This window comes from Corvus moneduloides, chromosome 2 (assembly GCF_009650955.1).
Source record: "Corvus moneduloides isolate bCorMon1 chromosome 2, bCorMon1.pri, whole genome shotgun sequence".
NCBI classification, from domain to species: domain Eukaryota; kingdom Metazoa; phylum Chordata; class Aves; order Passeriformes; family Corvidae; genus Corvus; species Corvus moneduloides.
In genome coordinates this window covers 118,856,747-118,878,952 of record NC_045477.1, presented here as the reverse complement: position 1 = coordinate 118,878,952, position 22,206 = coordinate 118,856,747, and the positions used below count along the sequence as shown (strand labels likewise).

The 22,206-nt window shown below is 41.3% G+C and overlaps 1 protein-coding gene across 6 annotated transcripts in view; it reads left to right on the top strand.

Annotated features, from left to right (window-relative positions):
- SLC37A1 (solute carrier family 37 member 1) overlaps window positions 1-21,853 on the top strand; it is a 36,307-nt gene extending 14,454 nt beyond the window's left edge. For 5 of the 6 annotated variants that reach the window (XM_032101053.1, XM_032101051.1, XM_032101054.1 and 2 more), the window contains exons 10-21: window positions 372-409; window positions 4,845-4,928; window positions 8,774-8,905; window positions 10,484-10,574; window positions 11,504-11,566; window positions 13,062-13,147; window positions 13,779-13,827; window positions 14,637-14,710; window positions 15,547-15,625; window positions 16,196-16,293; window positions 18,117-18,169; window positions 19,238-21,853. In XM_032101053.1, the coding sequence (XP_031956944.1) occupies window positions 372-409; window positions 4,845-4,928; window positions 8,774-8,905; window positions 10,484-10,574; window positions 11,504-11,566; window positions 13,062-13,147; window positions 13,779-13,827; window positions 14,637-14,710; window positions 15,547-15,625; window positions 16,196-16,293; window positions 18,117-18,169; window positions 19,238-19,253 (863 nt within the window). In that variant the 3' untranslated portion in view covers window positions 19,254-21,853. The remainder of the gene's footprint in view (window positions 1-371; window positions 410-4,844; window positions 4,929-8,773; window positions 8,906-10,483; window positions 10,575-11,503; window positions 11,567-13,061; window positions 13,148-13,778; window positions 13,828-14,636; window positions 14,711-15,546; window positions 15,626-16,195; window positions 16,294-18,116; window positions 18,170-19,237) is intronic. The other variant, XM_032101056.1, reaches the window with a different exon arrangement.
- Window positions 21,854-22,206: the final 353 nt, after the last annotated feature.

Here is a 22,206-nt window from a genome sequence, read left to right as displayed (position 1 = left end):
ATATTCTGTGCTGCCATTCAACCCATGCCATCCATCCTCTGTGCTATGAAATACAGGAGTCAGCTGATGAGCAGGTTTTGACACTTTAATTTAGAAATTAAAGAGGAATGCCCCATCCTGTCCCTGTGCAGACTCGGATGTTTTACTGTGACTGTCCTGTCTCAGGAAGAGAAGTCCTGCACATATAACTATAATTCTGTCATGAGCTGGACTGCCAGAATAGCATTTTTAATCTGTACTGTCAGTTTATTGTCAATTTTTATCTGTACTGTCAGTTTATTGTCAGTAAATTACGCTATTTGAAAGTGTTGTAGAAGAGATCTTCCTTAGGCTTGTTTTCACCATTAACTATGTGTGGTATTTTATTTCAGATCCTAGAGATGTCAGTTGCTCCTGCACACCGTCCAGTGTAAGTGAATGCATTTTCTTTTTTGATTTTTGCCTCCTAATACACACATTTATTAAGATAGTTCTGGAAATCAGATTGTCTGGGTGCCCCTTTTGTGCCAGGCTGTTATAACTGATCCTGTACTTGAGGCAAGGATTGGATTTCTGTGCTTCACTGGTAAACCAGGAGCTTATTTTCTCTCAAAGCAAGTGAATCAAGAGGTGAATTAATTTGTTTTAAATAAAGTTTTGGAACAAATGATCTTATGACAGTAAACCAAGTCAAAGCTGTTCATCTCTTCTTTTGTGTTTTATTGAGTTTTCTTACTTTTCTTCAGTCTTCCTGAGCACCTTCCTAGGGTGTTTTATGTGCTCACAATTACGTATTTTAGAAAGTTGTGTCAGCGGTGGAAAGATGTCCCTTGGAAATCCTGAGTTGCTGTGTGAGAAGATGATTCCTTTCCTGCCTCGTGTAGCTGTGACCCAAGAGGAGGGAGACAATCCAAATGGAATTGGAGAAAAGGAAAAAGCAAGGAAGGGGAACAAAGAGAGCATTAGGAAGACCAGCTGTGTTTAACTTCTCGTAACAGAATGTCATTCCTGGCCCAGTTTTGTTCAGGACTGTGCTCACAGGTTGATCTTGTTTCATGTTCCATGAGACTCTGGTCTGTGTTTGTCTCTACTGCAGCCAAACTCTAGAGCAATTCTTGCTCCAGGCTCCCAGGAACCTCTGGGCAATCAGGTCTGCCACATTTCCAAGTATTTTTTTGGGATAGTAGAGGGGATTAGCAGAGCAGGCCATGAGGTTTCCCATGTCTGAAGGCAAATCAGAGGTGTAGGTCCCAGGGGAATCCCACATGGAAATTGTCTGTACATGTGGATTCCTGTGACCTTTTCTTTGCAAATCTCACGGGTTGTACAGGGTTGATGGCTGTTTTTTTCACCACCTAATATTTTCAGATAGATGGAGTTTTGCATTTTAAGTGCTCTTGAATAGGGACTGAAGGCAACTTTTCTAGTCTGTGTTCTCTCTTCTTTACCAGTTAATGCTTTTTTTATCTTCATATGAAGCACTTCTGATAAAGCTTCTGAATGCATTTAATGCTCTGTGGAACTCCTACTCGTAGTTTATTCCTGTGAGACAAGGTGGCTCACACTGCGCTCTGTATTTTTCATTTATTTCTCTTTCATTTCTTAGAAGTAATTTCTGTAAATTTTGAGAGCATTTTAAGTGACTCTCACTGCCTGCTGTTAGGAGTCCCATATTTCCTTAGCTTTTAGGTAGTTCAGAGCATCATTTTTTCAGAATATCCAGTTAAGCCTTATGGAAGTAAGTATTTATTTGTTTCAAATACACTTTAACTGGAAAGCGTAACTAAAGAACTATGCACAGAGTGTTGCTCATATGTCTCAATGAGCTGGTGTGGAAAATTTTGACATGGAAGATCTAATTGCCATGATACTTTTAGCAAAAATTTAGCATTTTAGGAGCTATTTCCCCCAGCTGCAGAAAAGGACAAGCATTTGCCTTAATCCTCTCTAGTGCAGCAGCAAGGTCACTGCTCCGGGCTCACTCTCACTGTGTGGGATGCACTTGACCTTCTGTTTCCCTGGAAACCTCCCTCTCCAGAGCAAAGGAATCACTTCTTCCTTCTCAATTCCCATTTCACATCTGGAAATCTGGGAGGAGTTTATAACAGGGCTTCTCCACCTGCCTTGGACACTTCTCAGATTGAGATTTGCTTTGTCCTTGGGAGCTTTGTCACTGGGACTGCTCAAATGCTTCAGTCCTGAGTGGTCTGCAAGGATTCTAAACCCTTGTGGAAGGGGCTCACAGCTTCTGTTTGCTGCAAGGAGGGTGGGTTTCTAAACTAGGGAAATTAATTAGGTAAGAGTAGAAGTTCAAGATGTCCAGATGTAGATGTGGTAATGACAGTTTCTGACTGCAAAGAAAAGTGAGTGCTAATTGAAGGAAGGTTCGTGTAGTAAAAGAGGGAAAAGATATTTCTTCTGTGTTGTACAGGGGTAGAATTTGACAGGCAACAAATGCTTGCTGTCCCTTTCTTGTTCAGTCATTTCAGTGACAACCTGAACAACCTTGTGTGCTTTTGCAAATAGTTAGAAATCTTTTTTTCTAAGGCATTAAACTTGCTGTTCTCATAAGGCTCAGGTCATTTTGGCCAGATGTCCTGGGTAGGTGCAGGCAGCTCTGCTGGCTGGTGCTAAAAACTAGATCTCCTTGTGGAAGAATGAAGGCAGTTAAATTTAAGCACCATTAAAATAAATGCTCAGCACGAGGGAAGGGCTTCAGGTTTATATTAAGATTCAGAGATCAGGTTCCTCTCTGTGTGGTGTCACTGTCTTGGATGAATTTGGTCTACTGTTTATTTGCAGCGTGGTCGTGAGCCCAATATTTTTACAGAGTTTGTAGTGGTGAGTAATCTGATTTCATTGAGTTGTCCAAAACCACAGATGGAGAGTCAGGCACAGGGCCTTGAACGTGTGGTTCTTTCTCTTTGTTCTCTGGTTTCCTGGGCTGTGCTTCATTTGCCTGAGTTCATCTTGGCTCTGCTTTGCCCATCTGAAATTTGTTTCCAAATAAATGCTTGAGGACAATAAAGTGCTTTTAAATGCTGGCATTGGAGGCTTAATCTTGACTTTCTGAAGGGCTGTACCTATGACAAATGCAAGTGAGGAGTCAGTGGGCTTTATTCAGAATTGCTGCACTTCCTTCATGAAATTTAAAGAGGAGATTTAACTCTTTTTTTCCCTTCAGGCAATGTGATTTAGAACTGGTTTTATTACTTCTCATCTTTTCTCCCTTTGTCTTTTTTTCTTCCATAGTTACATCATGTTCATACAGACCTGTGTTTGTGCTCTAGAAACTTCCTTTATCTTGACTTCGCATTCCCAGAAAACTTCCCTCCCTTAAACTCCTGTTGCAAAGTGCTTGTGCATTTAAAAATTACCAGGCTGCAATTTTTATCTCCTGAAAAGGAGGAAGAAGTCCAGATATTAAATGTGCAGCCTCTCAGTCTAGTCCTTTTCCCTAGACATTTTCTCCTTACCACAGTAAATCTTATTTTTTGACAGTCAAATGAAAAAGTCATTCATTTTTCCTCTGCTGAGCTGCTGATTAAAAATGTAGATGACTTGTCTCTAGGTAATGGATTTTCTTCCCCGTGGATTATTGTAAATCACATTTTTGACAAGAGACAGATTTTCTGTAAGATGAAACTTCAAAATCTGTTTTATCAGACCCTGGGGGCCTGAGTGTTGTTGGTTTATTTTGAGGAATGCGTGTCCAAGACTGCTTGTACCTCAGCTCTGTACTGAGCTGCAGAAATACTACAATTTATCTTCAAAAGTATTTTGCCTTCTTAGAAGGATTTGACTGATGAAGGGCAGTTTGTCTAAAAAATACTGAAGTACATACTCTTGATTTTTTTGGGGGAGGGGGAAAGAATTACCCAGTGATTGATTTTTTGAGCTGGATTGTTCAGTGACCATTTGCATGCTTTTTTTTATTTGTGGTGGTGAGCTTAAGGGGGTATTATTTGGGACAGAGTTGGTGGGGGTTTTTTATTGTTTTACTTTGGTTGGTTGGTTTTTTTTAATGTGGCATCCAGTGTGTGATTAAACACTTAAACATCTCATCCCTGACAAATGCACAGTGCTTCTTTTGGACTTAGGTTGTCCATACCTGACTGCACACCTGCTTTAAAGCTGTATATTTACTTCAGCAGACAAATCTGAATGTCCCTGGTAAATCTTTTTAAACCAAAGATCTCGAAATGGTGTTTTCCAGTGAAGGCAGTTTTGGTGTGAACTGACACAAGAATGTACTTCTTAATAAGTAAGGATAAAAAGTAAGTGCATCTGGTGCCTAAAATGTAGCTTTTTTTGTCTCATGTTTTCTTCTGGAACTTGCTGGCGGTGCTCAGGATCCTCATTAACACTCCTGTCCACAAGAACACACTGCATTTCTGGGTTAAAAGTGCTAATATAAGCTAAAGGGATGAACTTTTCTCTTAAAGGGGTTAGGAAAGTGAAAAATCAAAGTTTTCATGAAACAAATCAACTTCTGTAGTTGCTGGTGGAATCATCTGCTTAAGGGCAAAAACTAAGTTTGCAATCAGTAAGTTCAGTAGAGGAAAAAGCAGCTAAAATTGTGGAGAGGGGTATGACTGTGCTCTGAATTCAGCTGCTTCTATATAAAACCTGTGTGAAAACCTTCAGATCAATTTGTGAGTGCATTTTATGTCCATTGCCAGAGCTCTGTGTAAGAACTCAGAAATCTCAAAACACACTGTCATCAAATTAAAGATGCTCCATTTGGGGTTATGTTTATGTGACAATGCACAAAACCTTGTTCCAGAGAGATGATTGACACTAATGTAATCCTTAAAAGAAACAAACAGCAAAAATATGGAGTTTGTTTTGTTTTCTTTTTTTAGAATTCTAAAACCTTCCTGAACGGCGCCTCTCGGTGCAGAATCCAGATGCCAGCCTTAAATGCTAAGGAAAATGGCAAACCCCAGGTAAAATATAAAATACTACTGTAAAATAGCATAGAAGACTTCTTAAGGCTCACATGAAACATTTACTGCTTGTAAAGATTTCTCCTGTTTTCATGATGCTGAAATCTTGCTTCCATCTTCCCACACAAATGTAACTTCAGATGAGGGAACTAAGCATTACCTGCCATAAGTAATGCAAACTGAGCTGAATGAGCTGGCAACGCTCTTTTTTTGTGATCTTGACACAATTCCAGCAAAAATAATGCACTGCAAAATACTTTAAAGACAGCCCACTTCAAATATTTAAATTATGTATATTGTGTCCCATCCTTGCAGTCTCACTTCTCTCCATTTTCTTTTGAAAGCTGTCTGTACTTAGAAGATTATATGTGGAGATGGAAAGTTCTAAATATAAGCAATTATTCACAAAAATCTTAACTTAAAACTTGTAACCATAAGGAATGTTATTTCCTACTAGAAGATGAATTCTGGACTTGCCCATTTTGTGGGCAGAAAGCTGTTTTATCTTGTGATGGACATTAACTGAAAATTTCCATTTGAAATTTTGTGTTTGTATTCAGTACACTTGGCGTGCTGTATCCTGAGAGGATAACTTTTTTTTTTTTAACTTCTTTCAGACTTTTCCAGGAAAATAGAAACTTCCTGTTCTCTTCATCCTTTGCCCATAGAATAATAATGAGCATTCACAGGATGGAATAATCAGTGTTGGTAAAAAGGTTTTGGAATTTTTGCTAAGGAAACACTTCCAATACAGCTTAAACCCCCTCTGTACTGAGTTTATTGTTTTTGTTTTGAGCTGCCCAAGAGTAGTCTCCAGCCCAGAGACGATTTGTTGGTGTTATTTCACAACCAGCTGGAAGGTAGGGGGAGATGTAAGAATACCAGCAGGTATCTTTAGACAAGCTGGAATTTACAGAAGAAATTCATCTAAATGTATGGAAGAAGGGGTGGTGAGGCACTGGAGCAAGTGGCCCAGAGAAGCTGTGGCTGCCCCATCCCTGGAAGTGTTCAAAGCCAGGCTGGATGGGGCTCTGAGCAACCTGGGATAGTGGAAGGTGTCCCTGCCCATAGCAGAGGTGAAACTTGATGATCTTTAGGTCCTTTCCAACCAATCTGGGATTCTAAATCATGATGACAAAGCTAAAAACGTACATAAATCAGCAAATCAGTAGAGATTTCTTTTTTAACTCTGCTGGTGCCTCTACTGACACCCTGTGAAGGGTCTGCTTAGCAAAGGGTGAGGAAAATGTACCCCTCTCCCACTCTGGTGTCCCTGGGGAGCAGGACAGAGGGATGACGTGGACAATGAACCTGGAGGCACTTGCTGATAATCCTGGGAATATCCCTCCCTTCTCTCTCCACCCTGCCAGCTGGGTTATGTTTGTAATACAGAGTCTTAACAAGGTTTAAAAAGAAACGAATAAAATCATTAAAAACCCTTGTTGGTCACTCTTTGGGACTTCCTGATTTTCTGCCAGTGACAGAAGAACATCTTTTTCCTGTTGGAGCCAAGCTGAACATCTTCCTTTTTTTACAGGGGTTGTGTTGCAGTTATTTGGAGCTGATTTTCACAGTCAGCTTTTGAGCCTCTACAAACAGCAGATGTTTTGTGTTTATGAGTTGGTCTCCAAGCACACTGGAATGGCAGCTTTTACTGGGTTTTCATTGACTTCTGCAGTTACTGTAAAAAGGCAGCAAATACTCAGGATCTGCAGTGATTGAAAGCAGAATGTGTTTTTGGCTGTGTGACCTGAATACCTCTGTGCTTTCATTGCTGCTTGTGTTAGGTTGGCCTCTTAAAAATCACACAAAATTGTAGGATAATGAATCCTTCCCCAGAGATCAAGAGTGTGCCATATGCTGAATCATGCTCTGAGACAAGCTGGCAAGGCTGTACAACATCATCTCTGCCAAGCACAGCCTGCTGGTTTTATGTATCCTGTAGCTATGTGCAGCATAAAAACCCCCATATCATTGACAAAAGTTTCCAGCATGACTTTAAATAAGTTATTTCGGCTTTGGTCACCTCTACTGCAATATTTACTCGCTCTTTTAAAACAGATTTGGAGCTGCTTGTCTGAGAAATGAGCAGCATTTCCTCAGACAATCCTGGGTTGGCTGTGCTAATTGTGCAGGAAATACTCAGACACCATCTAGAATCCAGTGGGGAGCTTCACTGCTTAACCCCTTATTTTTTTCCTCTTTTTCTCCTCTCTTATTTTTTAAAATTTTTTAGTAGTTTATGGTTTGAATTGCTGCTGTTAAAACAGTTCAAGTTTTGAAGTTGCTCCAGTAATTGAGAAGATAAATATTTGTTATGATGATGGAGTGGCTCCTGGGCTATGACATAGGTTTGTAGTGCCATGTCAAAGGTCCCTAGATGTTTTTTCTGTCTTCTAGTTAATGCTTTATCATCTGAGCCCAGACACTGGACTCCTGTAAGTCCTGCATCCCATCTAACAATCATGTCTAGGATTTTGGATGCTGCATGGTGGCTTCTGAAACTATGCTGGGTGTCTGGGCTCAGGTGTCCAGATGGTTCCCTGGTGCCCTCTCCTAAATGATGTTCTTTAAAAATGGAATTTATTTAGAATCACTGAGTGTAAAATAGCAGAATTGAATTTTTCCAGCACTTTTTTTTTTTTTTTCCTTCCTCCATCAGCTTAGCAAATATTAATCAAAGTTTTCATCTTTGCAATAAGCACTGGAAATGGAGCAGCCTGCTGTTACATCCTTTCTAGCCTACAGTCAAATATATATTTGAGGCTTAATTCTTCACTGAGGCTTTGTTCAAAGGCTGAAGAATTAGGAGAAAGAAGACAGTGTGCAGAATATGTAAGTAGGAGAAGTACACAGCTTGGTAAAGCTCTCAGCAGGCAGGTGAAAGTGAGGATAGCTACATCCCATCCTTTTTCTAAGTTGGAAGAGGAGTACTGAGGTCTATTTATACCTGATTTTTTTTTTTTTTTCCTGTGTGCAGCTGTAAGATGTAAATTTCCAGCTCTATTCTGAGAGTTCATTTCAGTCTGGTGGAGGAATAAAAATAACATAAACCCTCATGGCTACACTGGGATGGCTTGTTCTTGTGGAGTGGTAACTTGCTCCACAAGTATTCTTAGCAGCCAGTGGAATTCTCGGAATAAGATCCTTCCTAGTACTAGAAGAGAACTCAGAATTCTCAGCTTAGGCAATGCTGGTAAAATCCAGGCTTTTATAATTCAGGGATTGCAATGCTCAAATGGAACAGATTCGAAAAAGTAAGTGATTGCTTAACATAAAGCACTCACTGTCCATAATTTAATTCAGTTGGAAAGATAGCCTGTATTTAGATCAGTGAGGAAGATGATGTTACAGAGTCTGAAAAATGGGCTAAATATTTGTACAGAAAGGAGATAATGCATGGTTTTACACAGAAATGTATTCTTTCAGAAATGTCTTGTATACAATGTTGTAGGACTCAGTAGATTGATTGTCAGCTTTAAGTAGACCACATTTATGTGGTGGGGTGAGGGAAGATTGGAAACTGTTCTATTCCACTGAATGTACTCAATATGTGGGGGTTTTGCCACTTGAAATTGTTCCTCAATAGAACAGAAACTTGATTCTATTACAGACTCTGTGCACTCAGACAGAACAACCAGATACCGCTGGATATTCTGAATATAGTCTCTGCTCTCTCTGTGTACTCCGGGTATCCAAGCCAAGACGTTTTTAAAAACCATAATTTTCTGTGATAAAATAGATACTTGTTTTTAGAAATTATTTTGGAACTATTTGATTTCTTGATACATATTTTGTTTCTTTGTTCTTTTCTCTCTCTCATCTATTGCTGGGGGACGCTGCAGGATCCAGAGATGCAGCATTTACTCACTGACAGTGAGAACTGCAGCGTGTCACTGAGCTCCAGCACCGTGGCCACTGGGGAAGGAAGGCATGGGACATCAGCCATTAGCTTCCTTGGGGCCCTGAGGATACCTGTGAGTGCCTGTGCTGCTCTTAAGAATTAAATTTTGCCTCAGAATTCATATTTCCATGAAGTTCTGGGTGGAGTGGTAGAGAGTATTAACTTTGCATCACAATCTTGGAATGCTGAGGACTTTGGGCTTGGTTTATTTGGAGGAAAGGAGGCTGAGAGGGGACCTCATTGCTCCCTGCAGCTTCCTGAGGAGGGCAAGTGGAGAGAGAGCTGCTGATCTCTCTTTGACAGTGTTCAAGAGGCATTTGGATAATGACTTTATCAGAGTGTTTCATTCAACTTGTGTCAGCCCTGAAGGGGTCAGGCAGCTGGACTGGGTGGTTGCTGTAGGTCCTGACTGAAACAGTTTATTCCATCCTAAAGTCCATTCTAAAAGTTAACTGAACCTGATGACATGTAGGTGTTAAGGATGGAATAGCAAACTGAGTCCATAAGCACATCTCTGTGTCAGAACTTCCTTCTATGGCTCCCCTTTTTACATTGCTCAGCATTTTTAAAAGCTTTAGTCTTAAAATCTCATCTGAGAAGTTTCAGGACTTTCAGCCCAAACATTTGGACTGCTGCTAAAGGAAAGGAGGTTTCCTTGAGGTCAGAACCTGTCATTTTTGATTGTCCTCTCAACCTGAAGCCTAAATGCAGAAGTAGGATTATTTGGATCATGTGTAGAGTAAAAAAAAAAATCCTGCACCCACCTACTGTATTCCTGCGACCTCTCGTGTTTAGTCTGGTCCTCAACTGTTTTTCCTGTGGCAAAGTGAAAATCGTGGGTGAAAAATTGCTGCTGTTGCCACCTGGAGTCTCTGAAACCCTGTGGTATTTGTCCTGCTTGTTCCTGGGAAGGTCACGGCTGAGTGTGGAGTGTGTGTGCTGCTCCTCAGGATAACTGCAGCCCTCCATACCAGGGATTTAAGAAATCTGGTTTCAAACAAAAAGTTATCTGATGGTGAGGGGAATGAAGATGGGTTAATTTGGCAGTTTAGTTGCATGTCTGTACAGTAAGTAGACTTTTATGTGCCCAGAAGGAAAGAGGATGGAGCAAGTTAGAGCTTTAAACAGGTCATTGCCCAGTCTGTGGTGTGCTCTTTCCACATTCTGATCTGAGCTGTGTCAGACTGGTTTAGTGGCTTTTTATAAAGAGCTGAACAATAAGGGAGAAATCTTGGACCCATCTGAAGGAAGGAGATAAAGAGCACAAAAAGATGCCAGTTGCTCTGGAACACGCTCCAAACCTGCTATAAGGCTGTATTACAACTTTATTCGAGGGAAATAAGTGATGCAGGTGTCCCAAACGGTATAAAATCCTTCACATTTCATTTCAGTGCTCTCTGCTCAGGTTATTCAGTACCATTTTAATGTTCTCTCTTCAGGCAGTTCAGTACAATTGAAAGAAAATATGTAAGTAAAATACCACAGTCTGCTCAGAGTGCAAGCTTTGTGCTCTCAGGGGAAGAATGCTTCTTGGGAAATCATGAGAGAAAAAGAAAAGCCTAAATGCTTCCTAGAAACCATTCTCGTAATGGTCTGTGAAAGCAAATAGCTCTGTTAAGATACTGACTCCCTGTTTTCTTTATTCTCTCAGGGAGTTGTGGAGTTCTCCCTTTGTCTCCTGTTTGCAAAGCTGGTGAGCTACACTTTCCTCTTCTGGCTTCCCCTCTACATCACAAATGTCGGTGAGTATCACATGAAAGGGATACAGAATTGTGGCTACAAAGTGTCTGCAAATAGGAGCTCGGAATAAATAAGAAAATAAACATTACTGCTTCTGAAAGAGGCTTTCTCTGCTGCAGTAGCAGGGGAGTTATAAGTCACCAAGCAGCATATTTCTCAGGTTTATGAATTCAGTGTTATGAGAGGGCATTTTCAAAACAAACAAAAGTGTCTGGCTTATCTTCAGTAATTCCAGGCATAAATACCTTGTCTTTGGCTCTTGCAAACAAATCAAAAAGTCTTACTTACTAACAATGTTGTTCATGATTGAAATGCCCTATTAAAACCTATACAAAATAATGTAAATGAGCTTCTTTATCTGTTCAGGACTGCTTTTTTGGTGTTTTTTTATGCTTCAGAGTGCAAGATGGACCAACTTTTTAGGGTCTGTTGTGATAGGAAAAGGGGCAATGATTTTAAACTAAAAGAGGGCAGATTTAGACTAGATATAAAGAAGAAATTTTTCACAATGAGGGTGGTGAAGTGCTGCAGCAGGTTGCCCAGAGAAGCTGTGGATGCCCCATCCATGGCAACATTCAAGCTTAGGTTGGATGGAACTCTGAGCAGCCTGATCTAGTTGAAGATGTCCCTGCTCATGGCAAGTTGGACTGGATGACCTTTAAAGATCCCTTCCACCCAGACCATTCTGTAATTGTGTGATTATAAAACTGGTAAAATGTCTCTTGCAGTGAGAGTAATTGCATTCAAAAGTCTGCATTGCTGAATGCCTACTTATGTTCTTATTTCTTTACACAGTGTCACCTTACTGTGGCTTATTCTGGTGAATAAACAACTCTGCTGTAAGGTGCCTTTGCCCTGGCATTACAAGACTGCTGAGATTTCCATATTTTATAGTCTAGAAATGAAACAAGTGTTTTGTTTCTCTCACCAGAGCATCTTGATGCCAAAAGAGCTGGGGACCTTTCCACACTGTTTGATGTGGGTGGGATTTTTGGTAAGTTTTAATATTATTTCACACTCTTAATCAGGAAAGGCTCTGGTACACACAGCTTACATATTTTATAGTTCATATGCATGATTTCCACTGAAGAAGAGTGGCAGTAAAGGTAATGAGCTGAGAGCAGTGTTGAAAAGTGAAAATCTAGTAAAATATCTTTACAGCCAGTGATACTGTCCAGTGCAGATGGGAAGAGTCAAATTACAGAATCTTTCAGCTCCATCAGCTCTGGCCCATGAGTCTTGGTCACCACCCATCAAAATATCTTCCTTTTGTCACTCTAACTTAAGAGAACTGTCCCAGTTTGTACAGTTGTGTGGGTTTTGTGGGCACAAAGGTGAATGGCCACAGGTGTCTTGGTTTGGTTTTTTTTCTTGATAAAATTGGGTGATCATAATAAGGACCAGGCTATTCCTTTCTCATTTGTAAGGTGACCATTGAATAAATTTTGATGCAGTGCAGACAGCTGAACTCATAATAAAGCAAACATCATCATCCTGAAGCACAGCTGACTTACCCCAACCACACATCCCCTCTCCACTTCCCCCATTTCCCTTCTGGAAATAAGCCCTGTATCAGTCCTTTGGAAAATAAGGCTCATGATGGAGAAGTTTCCCTGGATCAAGAGCTGTGTAGCTCAAGGTGTTGGTGTCAGGGTGTGTTGCAGTTATTGTTCTGTTTTTTCCTGGGCGTGACTTCTGCTTATTTCATCCCAGAGAGCTCAAAGCCAGACTCAGCAGTACCTTGGAGAGGTGGGTGACATCTTCCAGCAGCATCTTATTCTGCTGTGAATACAGGCTGAACAGTGTGTCAGTGCTGCTTGGATGTCTGGTGTTTATATTTAAATTCAAGTAGGATGGGAGCAATTTGGAGATGGGCAGCTGGGAAGGGAGGGGCAGGCCCAGCAGTATTTAGGAATCTGGAGAATCCAGAGAGTTTCCTTTCCTTCTCCTTGTGCAAGTTCCCTTAATACGATCTTGACAGAGCCTTCCCTCAGCCCTTTCAGTCCCCTCCAGCCACACCCTCAGATCAGTTCTTCTGTTGTTGGAAAACACAAGAAGCAGAGGGAAATTCAAGAGCCTGGGTTAACTACCTGGAGAGAAAACCAAGGATTTCATTTGCCCCAAGATCTAAAATAGCCCATTTCCCCTGGTTGTAGTATGACAGGGACAGAGAACCAAGTTTTCTGTTGCGTGTGAGGTTTTAAGAGACCAGTGAGTGGATTGCAGAACTGCAGCAGTGGGGCCATGTGGCACCTGGGAAAAGGCTTTTTGCCTTGGACATTTGGTTGGAATAAACAATGAGGAGGAGCAACTGTCTGCTTCTGTTACCTTCAGGTCAAAACTGGTTGGGTTAATGAGGATATTGCTGTGTGAATTATGTGTAACTGTGCTGTAAAAGTCATTGGGTTGTGTTTCATTAAATAAAACTGATGTCTTTTGTGCAAAGCACGCACTGAATGTTTTCCTCACTCCCCTGTGTGTTTTTTCAGGTGGGATTTTGGCAGGTCTCATTTCAGACAGGCTGGAGAAGAGGGCATCAACCTGCGGAATGATGTTGCTGCTTGCAGCACCCACAGTAAGAGCCTGCCCCTCTCTCACAGCCGTGGCTGAGGCTGTGATGCCATTCCCTGGACAGTTCTTCAGGCAGCATCTCCTAACCTGGATGTAAAGAGTCCAGGCCAGTTTAAAAACTGGCATGAGAAGTTGAGCAAGTATAGATATTGGGGCTAAACAAGCTAACAAGCTTGTCTACTAAACAAGCAAGCAAGTCTAATGTATTTTTGTTTACAGAATGTATGGAAAGTTTCACTCCCTTGTAAAGTTTGATGTTCAGTTGTTAGAATTTTAGCTGCTCAAAGGGTAAAATTTCTGAGCTGTAACTGTTGGAAAACCAGCAGATGGACATGGGAGATACATTTTTATTTGATCTTTTTATGATCTGTGTTCTGTGTTGAAGCTGCAGTTGGAGAGTTTAAAACTGAGTGGCCTCATAACACAACCCTTCTGAAAGGGCGTAGGGGAATGGGATCCTACCCCTTATCTCCCTCCTGTGTCCAATCAAACAATCATTCTGCTGTGGTCTAAAATGGTTTAGTAAAACCTGGAACTTTCATGTAATACCAGCTAAGATAGCATGTAGTTAACATGAGGAACCCGGGATTAGTCCATATGTTGGTATTCTGAGTGCTTATTTATTATCTTTACAGCTATACATGTTCTCTGCAGTCAGTAAAATGGGCCTTGAGGCTACTGTAGGTGAGTATTTTTAAATTATTCTGCCTAGCTTTCTGTGAACTTTGCATTTATGATCTTCGATGCCCCTTCCTTTTTTTTTGGGGTTTTTTTTCTATTTCGTCTTTTCCCTTAGAGGAGGAACTATGGCATCAAATTCCTTAGATTTGGTCTTGCAGGCTTTTTACAGGGTAAAGGGGGGAGATAGGAAACGAGTAAGGGGTGGCAAGAAAACAGATTTAGTTAATATCCTTAGTCTTTATGGAGCTTTTTGTGTCAGCACAGACTTTTTTATATCCCTTGTGCCCAATACCAGAGGTGTTTAAAGATTGCCTGTAGTACTTCTGACAGCAGTGTTAACTTTACTTGAATAGGCTGAATTCACCTGTGGCTTTCTGTTACCTCACACCAGAAGTGGAAACACAAGTGCTGACAGTGATGTCTCACCTACCTAAAGGCCTTGTTAGCTTTTAGGGTGCTCTGTAAGCAGAGAAGGGATTTATGGGTGTATCTTGTGAGCAACCCCTGCCCTCATGGTCAGTTTGGTCAAATATTCCCCATTCTCTGACCTACCAGGATCGATAAAGACCCTGGGAAGTGCTTTTTGTCTTAGCCCCATCTTCTGGTATGTTTGAGAATTCACATCATGGAGTGAGCATGGAAAAGAGAGAAAAGTGGATGTTGGTTTTCTTCCTTTCCCAATTCTGTGTTGGGTCAGGGGAGCCAAGGAAGGATTAAGCCATTTGGGAACCATAGGCTGTGATGTCTCCTGTTGTTATAGCAAACAGTTGTTCATGCAACTCACATTTTCCTTTTTTTTTAACTTGGAACAGTGATGCTGCTTATCAGTGGTGCCCTGGTGAATGGCCCTTATGCCCTGATCACCACTGCTGTCTCTGCTGACTTGGTGAGTTTGGCTTCCCCTGTGACATTTGGCCTCCAGAGAGAGCCCTTGGACATCTTCAGGGTCACCAGGGAAGGGGTTGCATTGTACCAAAGCAAAGGAATAAGGAGCTGGAAAGGCAGTGCTGAACTCAGCCACTGAGGTGGTTCTAGTGTGAATGAGTGCCGTGCCTGTGAGAGGCTTCTAAATTATTCTTGACCACTCACAAGACGGACCAAATCTTGTGGGTGACAGCCCAGAGTGAGTCTGAAGGTTGCATGCAAAGCCAGGCCTCTGTACAGGTGCCTTGCCCCTTTTATACTTTGCATTTTTAAATGATTGGAGGAGCTGTACCTGTGTGAGAGATGAGCTGGTGATTTAATTCCCATCAGTGCAAAAGCTATACCTGGCACAGACCTTTACAGAAGTAAAGGTATGTGAAAATAAAAAGTCCAGCAGGATCAGCTCAGCCAAGTCACAAATGCCACATGGAAACATGAACACTGCTCATGAGAGAGACTTTGGAAGTTTGCTTTGTAATGTGTTGGTTCCTTAAGGCACTAAGCAAGATGCAAAAGCCCTCTAACAAATGTGCTAAGTACAGGAAAAGGAGTATCTGGCAGAAATCTCCAGACATCCTCTGGAGCCCTGTCCTTGGCCTGGAGGTGTTGGCAAGACCAAGGTGACCACCAGGCAATGCTCATTTCATCCTTGGCCTTGTTGAAGGGGCTTGCACTGCAAGGTGCTTAGGGCATCTCTGCAACACAGATCTGATGTGGAGGGGTGTGAGATAGATGATGTTATCAGGGCTTTTTCAGAGCTCAGCTCAGCATGGGTCCAAGCCATCTCTGTCCCTCCAGGGTACCCATAAAAGCCTGAAAGGGAACGCCAGAGCCTTGTCCACAGTGACGGCGATCATCGACGGGACGGGATCTGTGGGTAAGCCAAGGCCACCTGCCTCACCTGTGACAGGTTAAAACAAAGCATTTTTGAGAAACTAGGCTCTTCAGGTCACATTTTACCAGGACTCAGAACAGTTTGGGAAATGAGGAATAGCACAAATTTAGCCTGAAACCTCCAGTGGTCCCACACCTGAGGGTGGGAGGAAGAGGGAGGATCACTGATACTGGGCACAGACAGCAAAAGGAGATGTCACTGGACTGTTCTGGGATCAGGGATATTTTATTTATGCCCTCCATGTGGAAGGGAAAACAGTATAAAATTCAGCTCAGTACTGGATGGGCATTTTGTTGAGCCAAAGGCAGATGTTTATCACACATCCAGTTTTCCAGCTTCCCTGTGTTAGGTTTCCCACTGGCTTCCCATCTGTAGCAGTAATGTTTTGCACTTCCCAGGACTTTTTAATACATCAGGTAATACTGAGTTAACATAGTGGAAAAACAGATACTCTTAATTCAGAATAACTACATTTCAGTACAGTAAATCTTACACAGTTCTGACAGTATATTATATAAAATACCAAAATACAATACCAATATTATATTTTAGGTGCAGCTTTGGGGCCTCTCTTGGCTGGCCTTATTTCCCCATCTGGTTGGAACAACGTGTTTTACATGCTCATGGTGGCAGATGCATGTGCCTTGCTAGTAAGTGTAAAAACACTATTTGGTTGCTGTGTATTTCCTTTGTGCCAAATGATCCCAAAATGCAAATTGTCCTTTTGCCACTTCAGTATTCTGTGTTGTATTAGACTTCCAGTGGTGTAGGAGAATTTCAGTCTTAACAGCAAATTTGCTTGTTTTGAAATTCTCATCTAATTTTAATCAAAAGTGCAGATCAGTTCTGCTGCACTTCAGTTCCTGAGCAAATACCCAGCTGTTAATTGCTGGCTGAGCAGCTTAGAGCAGGCATAATTGCAAGTAAAGCTTCATATTTAGACCTAGAAGTTGTCTCAGATTCCACTCACGGAAGAATCACTTCTGGTTTCTTTAAAGCCAGTCTAGCAAAGCTGCAACAAATGTTTTCCTACATTGCTGTATCAACAAAATCACCCTGATAATGTTGAAAGTTAATACATCACATTTTCCAGATGGGCCCTGAAAGTGCTGTACTAAGTTAGATGAAGAAATGGCAATCCTGGCTTTTGACAGTAACCAGGAGCAGATGTTTGGGAAAAAAAGAGCACACAGGTGGTGGCTTGGTGCAAAGCACTGAGCTCTGGGCTCGTGCAGAGGAGCTGAGTGTCATTCCCTTCCTGACACAAGAAAATCAGAAACCCTTTGAGTTACAATGGAGGCTTTTTTTTCTAAATTCAAATTAAACCCCAAATGTAAAAGTAATTTTTTCACGTTTAAGAGTTAATCTCTGGAAATTAAATAAATACATTAGATAAGTTAATAGCTGAAGTGTGTTGCCACTGGTAGCCAGCTGCTTTATAAATCCTGGTTTGTGCTGGTTTCAGTGTTTGGTATTTCATGCTGCAGAGTGAGGGCTGGGATGCTGTCATATTTTTCCTAGATAAAGTTCTCAGTGTTTTTCTCTTACAGTTATTGATTAAAATGAAAAAACGCCACATTTCTTTGCAGAATCAATTAAAACGCCTTTGCAAAGCTCTGGTTTTGAGAGGTTTGACTCTGCAGTTGTAATAAATCCTTTTTTGCATAACTGTTCTGCTTGTCCTGGTTTTTGCAGTGCAGCATATGGATGCCTGTGTTCAAATGTTATTTCTCCAAGGATACCTGGAGGGGTGTAGCCTCTTATGTGGTGTTCAGTTCTCTCACTCTTGGCCATTTCTGTGCCTCTGAAAAATAAGGTTTAACTTCTTAAAACAGTTAAACAAACTTACATTTATAATAGTGAGATTCTGAGGATAACATAACCTGAAAGAGTGAGGAGCCCTGAAAGCTCCAATTCTGTCTTTCACGTGCATGAGAACCATCAAATCGTATTTGTAAAATCACTTTTCCTGCTACTCTCTCAATAATCCTTTTAAAGTGCACTTGGAAGCCCTGGTGCTGCACAGACAAGCAAACGTGACTGTCTGTACTCACCCTGACTAATTGTGGTATTAAAGCTTTTCACACACACAGTTGTTCTTGCAAATAGCAGATAAAATACTTCTATGCTCCAAAATTCCTTTCTGACACGTTTTCTTGCAGCCTCGGGGTCCCTCTGCTGGTTTCTTTACACATCTGCTGGTAAAATAACCAGAAAACCATTCTGGTTTTTATGAAGAAATTGACCTCTCAGATGCAGAAAGGAAATTATTTTCCTCTTGCCTGTCTATTGTGAAAGCTTCTCTTCCAAACATTACTGAGCATCTGTAAATCTTTATTTTTTTTTTAAACTGAGTTCAGCATTACAGGGTTATGTTTCAAATGAAAAACACTCCAAATAACAATGAATAATTCTGTTTCTTACCTTGTTTATCTGTGTGATACTAACAGAGATCCTGTGATTGTTTTTGCAGCTCTTACTCCGTCTTATCCAGAAGGAACTTCAGTGTCATGCAGATCACAGCCTGTAAGTGTTTTGCATGGCTGCTGCTCTTTAGTAACACTTCCTAAGCACATTAGTAAGCCTTCCATTTATGATCATATATGATCATTAAGGCTGGAGAAGACCTCCAAGATCAATGCCAACCTTTGCCCCATAACACCTAGATGTAGACTGGACATGTTAAGGTTTGTGTATATCCATTTCTGTCTGTTTTAATTCAGCTTCAAAAGAGTAACCTCAGTTTGATGTTTTCAAACCATGGACACTTCCCTTCTTTTGAAAAAATACCTGAAAACACATCTCTGTCACAATCTCTTGTTTGTGGGGGTTTTTTTTCCCAAATATTTGATCCTCATGGGTTTGGATGCCTTAGGATTTCGGCTTTTATATTTTTCAGATCCTGTACTGCTTTAGAGTGTAACTCTAAAACTCCATAGCCTGCTAGCTACTGTTCTCCCATCCTGGTTAGACATAACAAATCCTCTCTAGGCCTGGGACTCAAGGACACCCTGTTGTCTCAGGCCCTGAAATATGTAAACTAAGCCTCTAAAAAGGGGGAACAAATTTGGGGTAATGGCATCATTGCCTGAAATTGTATTTGGAAGATTAACCCTGGTATGCAAATGGACCCAACTTAAAAAAGTATGAAAAACTGGTGACCAGTGGTCCATTTTGGGTGTAGCCCTAGGGCTCTGTACCCACAGTGTACCTCAGTGAAGGTCCTTCAATAAATACCTGCTTTTATCCTCTTAATTCTGGCTAGCCTCTGTTTTCACTCAGCCCCAGCAAGGCATCAGTTTCATCGTGCAGGTGGGGAATTTCCTGCCCTGTCTTTAATAATGGTTCAAAATGTAACTTTTTCCAAAAGTTCTCCTTAAAGAAAAGGGTGACTCTGAATTTACAGTGTTTTGTAGTGAAAAAAAACCCAAAAAACATCCACAGAATCAATACACAAAATCTAAATTGAGCCCCTTGGTTGTAGAATTTTGGAGGAGTAAAATGGAGAGAATATAAAAATGCGTGGCAGGGGCTGGATCCTGCCTTTTGGTGTCACACCTCAGCTTTTCCTGCCTGGTTGCTGTTCTTCCCCAGGTTTAAAGAGCACTGAGCTACAAGACCAGAGCTGGGATAAGGAGTGTGCCAGTGGCTGGAGCTCTTCCCTGAAAACCAAATTCCGTGGGACACCTTATCCTGTATTTGAGTTTCTGTGTGGTGAAGAGCTTTGTACGTTTGCTGGGAGCAGTGTGAGACATGCAGCTGGTAAATCCCTGAAGCTCTGATTTTTGCACATGAATAAGTACCTCAGGATGGCACCTGTTCATCAGATGAAGAGATGGGGACTTTGGGAAGGTTTCAGCAGCACGCCTCAACTGAGCCAAAGAGAAATACCAAGTGCCTTTTTTATTTCTTTTGATAGGATGTTTTTAATTAAAACTATGGACTGTGTATTTGCCAAAAATCAAGGGAAAGCTAGAGCAGGAGGAAGTTGAAATTTTAACAGTCTGCAAGTGACTGTCCCAGTGTCAGTGAGCAAAGGATGTGTCTTTTATGTCATCTTGTGTACACTGAGAGCATCACTTTCTAGAGGACAATATCAGCTGGTTATTAAGATGTGCTGCTATTAGTACTTGAAGCTGCTCAGACAATAATCACCCCACTGTATTATTAGATTTTAGCTACAGCACTACTTCCCAAGGACATCATCTGGCCTTTTGGTAGGTTATAAAATAGAATTTACTCTTGCTGTGTACTGCAGTTAGCAGTTTTCACAGATTCTCTGGATGGATGTTAGTCCTCCATTAGGACTGTGCAGAAGAAAAGGAGTCCTAAGCAACAAAAAGCAGTTCATGAGTCAGAATTTCCAGTGGGGGCTCTAATGATTTTTCAGGGCATTATAAACTGGTGGTGCAAATGTCACGGAATTGTGCTGCTCTGCTAGGCTGGGCTGACATGAGAGGTGGTTTCTTCAGGGTGGCAGAGAGCTGTGAACTGTCCTGTGCTTCAGCACCACAGGACTGAGCAGATGGAGCTGCGTTGGTGCCCACTGGCTCGGGGATCTCTGCTGGGTTTCAGTGCTGGTGTGTGCACATGGAAGTCACCGTCAGATCTGGGCCTTAATATCCAGAAATCTCTCTCTAGTGGCTACTTTCAAGTGGCTCTGGGTTTCACATTTGGAGCCAAAATATCAGAGAAGAAAAATTACCTGTGTGGGTGGTAGTTTAGAAGAGAACATTTGAGTAACTAGTGCTACCCAGCAAAATAGATGGTTTAATGTCTTCAGAACATATCATTTCTTTGTACAGCTGTCTGCTTTGCAAACAGAATGTTTCTGTGATTTTTTTTTTTTTTTTAAGATGTACAAAGTGAAAAGAAATCTTCTTTTGTATGGGATGTTTATACTTAGATCACAAAGATTAGGTAATTTAAACTGTGTGTTGTCCTTAACTATATTTATTAAAGCTCTAGGCCTTTGTCTTGCTCTTAAGTTTTGTGAGACAGTGCAGTAGTCTTTACACTTTGATTAGCAAAACACTCTAAAAGCCCTGCAAAATATTCAAGAATGTCCCATCAGCTGCTGGTGTTGTGTTTCACGTGCTGGCACAACACTTAATTTCCAGGGCTGTTTTGTACCTGCTCAGTCTTTGAGTTGCTTCTCTGGTTTGATCCAGCACGTGCTTTGTGCTTGACTGGAGCAGTGTCAGAACGGGCTCATTTTTAACTGTTTTGCTGAGCAGAGCTGCAGGAATGACCTCAGACCCACAGGGACTCAGGCAAGGTGCCAGGTCCTTGCAGGGAGCTCTAGGAGGGTCCTGTCCCTGCACTTCGCTGGATGGAAGGTTGACCTCACATTTTGGGTAAACCAGGGGGGATACTCAACATATGAGCGAGCTCAAAAATCTGTGCTGTGCTTGGGCTGTGGTTAAATGTGACAGAATTGTGCAGCAATGTTACTTGAAAGGATTTCCATCCTCCTGGAATGGGAAACTGCTCCTGGAATGTCAAACTGCTCCTCGTTCAGCCAGGCTGAAACAGCTTGATGGGGCAAAAATGACATTGCAACCCCAAAACAGCAGTCCTGGCACAACTTCAGTGTATCTGTGGGGAGGGAGGGATGGATGGAGGACTATATTAGCTGAAGATTCCAATCCCTTTCCCCAAAAATACATACAGAGCTTATCCTAGTTTATTGAAACAGTTCAAACTCTGCTGCGCTCAGATTTTGAGAAGTTGTTCCCTGTTGGCTGAAGTCTGAGGTTAAAAAGCTTTTGGTTGTATTTCTAAAGATATTTAACTGTGTTTTGGGTTTTACTTGTTGGGGCTGCTGCTGTTATTTATTTATTTATTTGAATAGCTTTTGCACTGCAGTGACTCGGGTATGGGGTAATGACAGATTGCATTTCAGTTCCTCCCAGCTACAAATTTGTTGGACAAAAAGGTTAAAGATTTGTTTTTCTTGTTTTAGAAACCCTAAAGGTCCCCCAGATAGTGAATAAACTGTGTGTTTTGTTAGTATCAGGTGTCTATATCCATTAATCTGGAAATGGGCAAGACTGACAAAATTTTGTATGTAAAAATGTGAATGACCAGTAGGTACAGCCAAATTTAAATGCAACTGCAGGGTTGGTTTGTTGTTTTTTAATGTTGATTATTGTGAATTTTATCCATTCATCATCCTGTGTTGAATAAAAATAGATTCTATTCTAAACAGAGAAGTGTTGAGAACTTTATCTTTTACATCTCCACGAAGAAATGTTCCATTTATTGGTTGGAAGGACAGACATCCCTGCTGGGACATTTGCCTGAGTCAAGGGCTGAGTCTGGCTCCTCTGATGTAGTTTTAAGGTGACTTTTTTTGTTGTCTGCTTTGCTTGCTCTTCAGTTTATATGGAATTGATATGGAAAAGCTTCATCCTTTCTCTCTAGCTCTGATCATCTCGAATTATTGTCTTGATTCTGTTACAGTGTTTGATGGGGTTTTTGTGCCTCTGCCTGACATGCAATGTCCAAAACACAGATGTGCTGGGGAAAAACTGATTGAAAAGGAAAGCAACTTCTAGTTA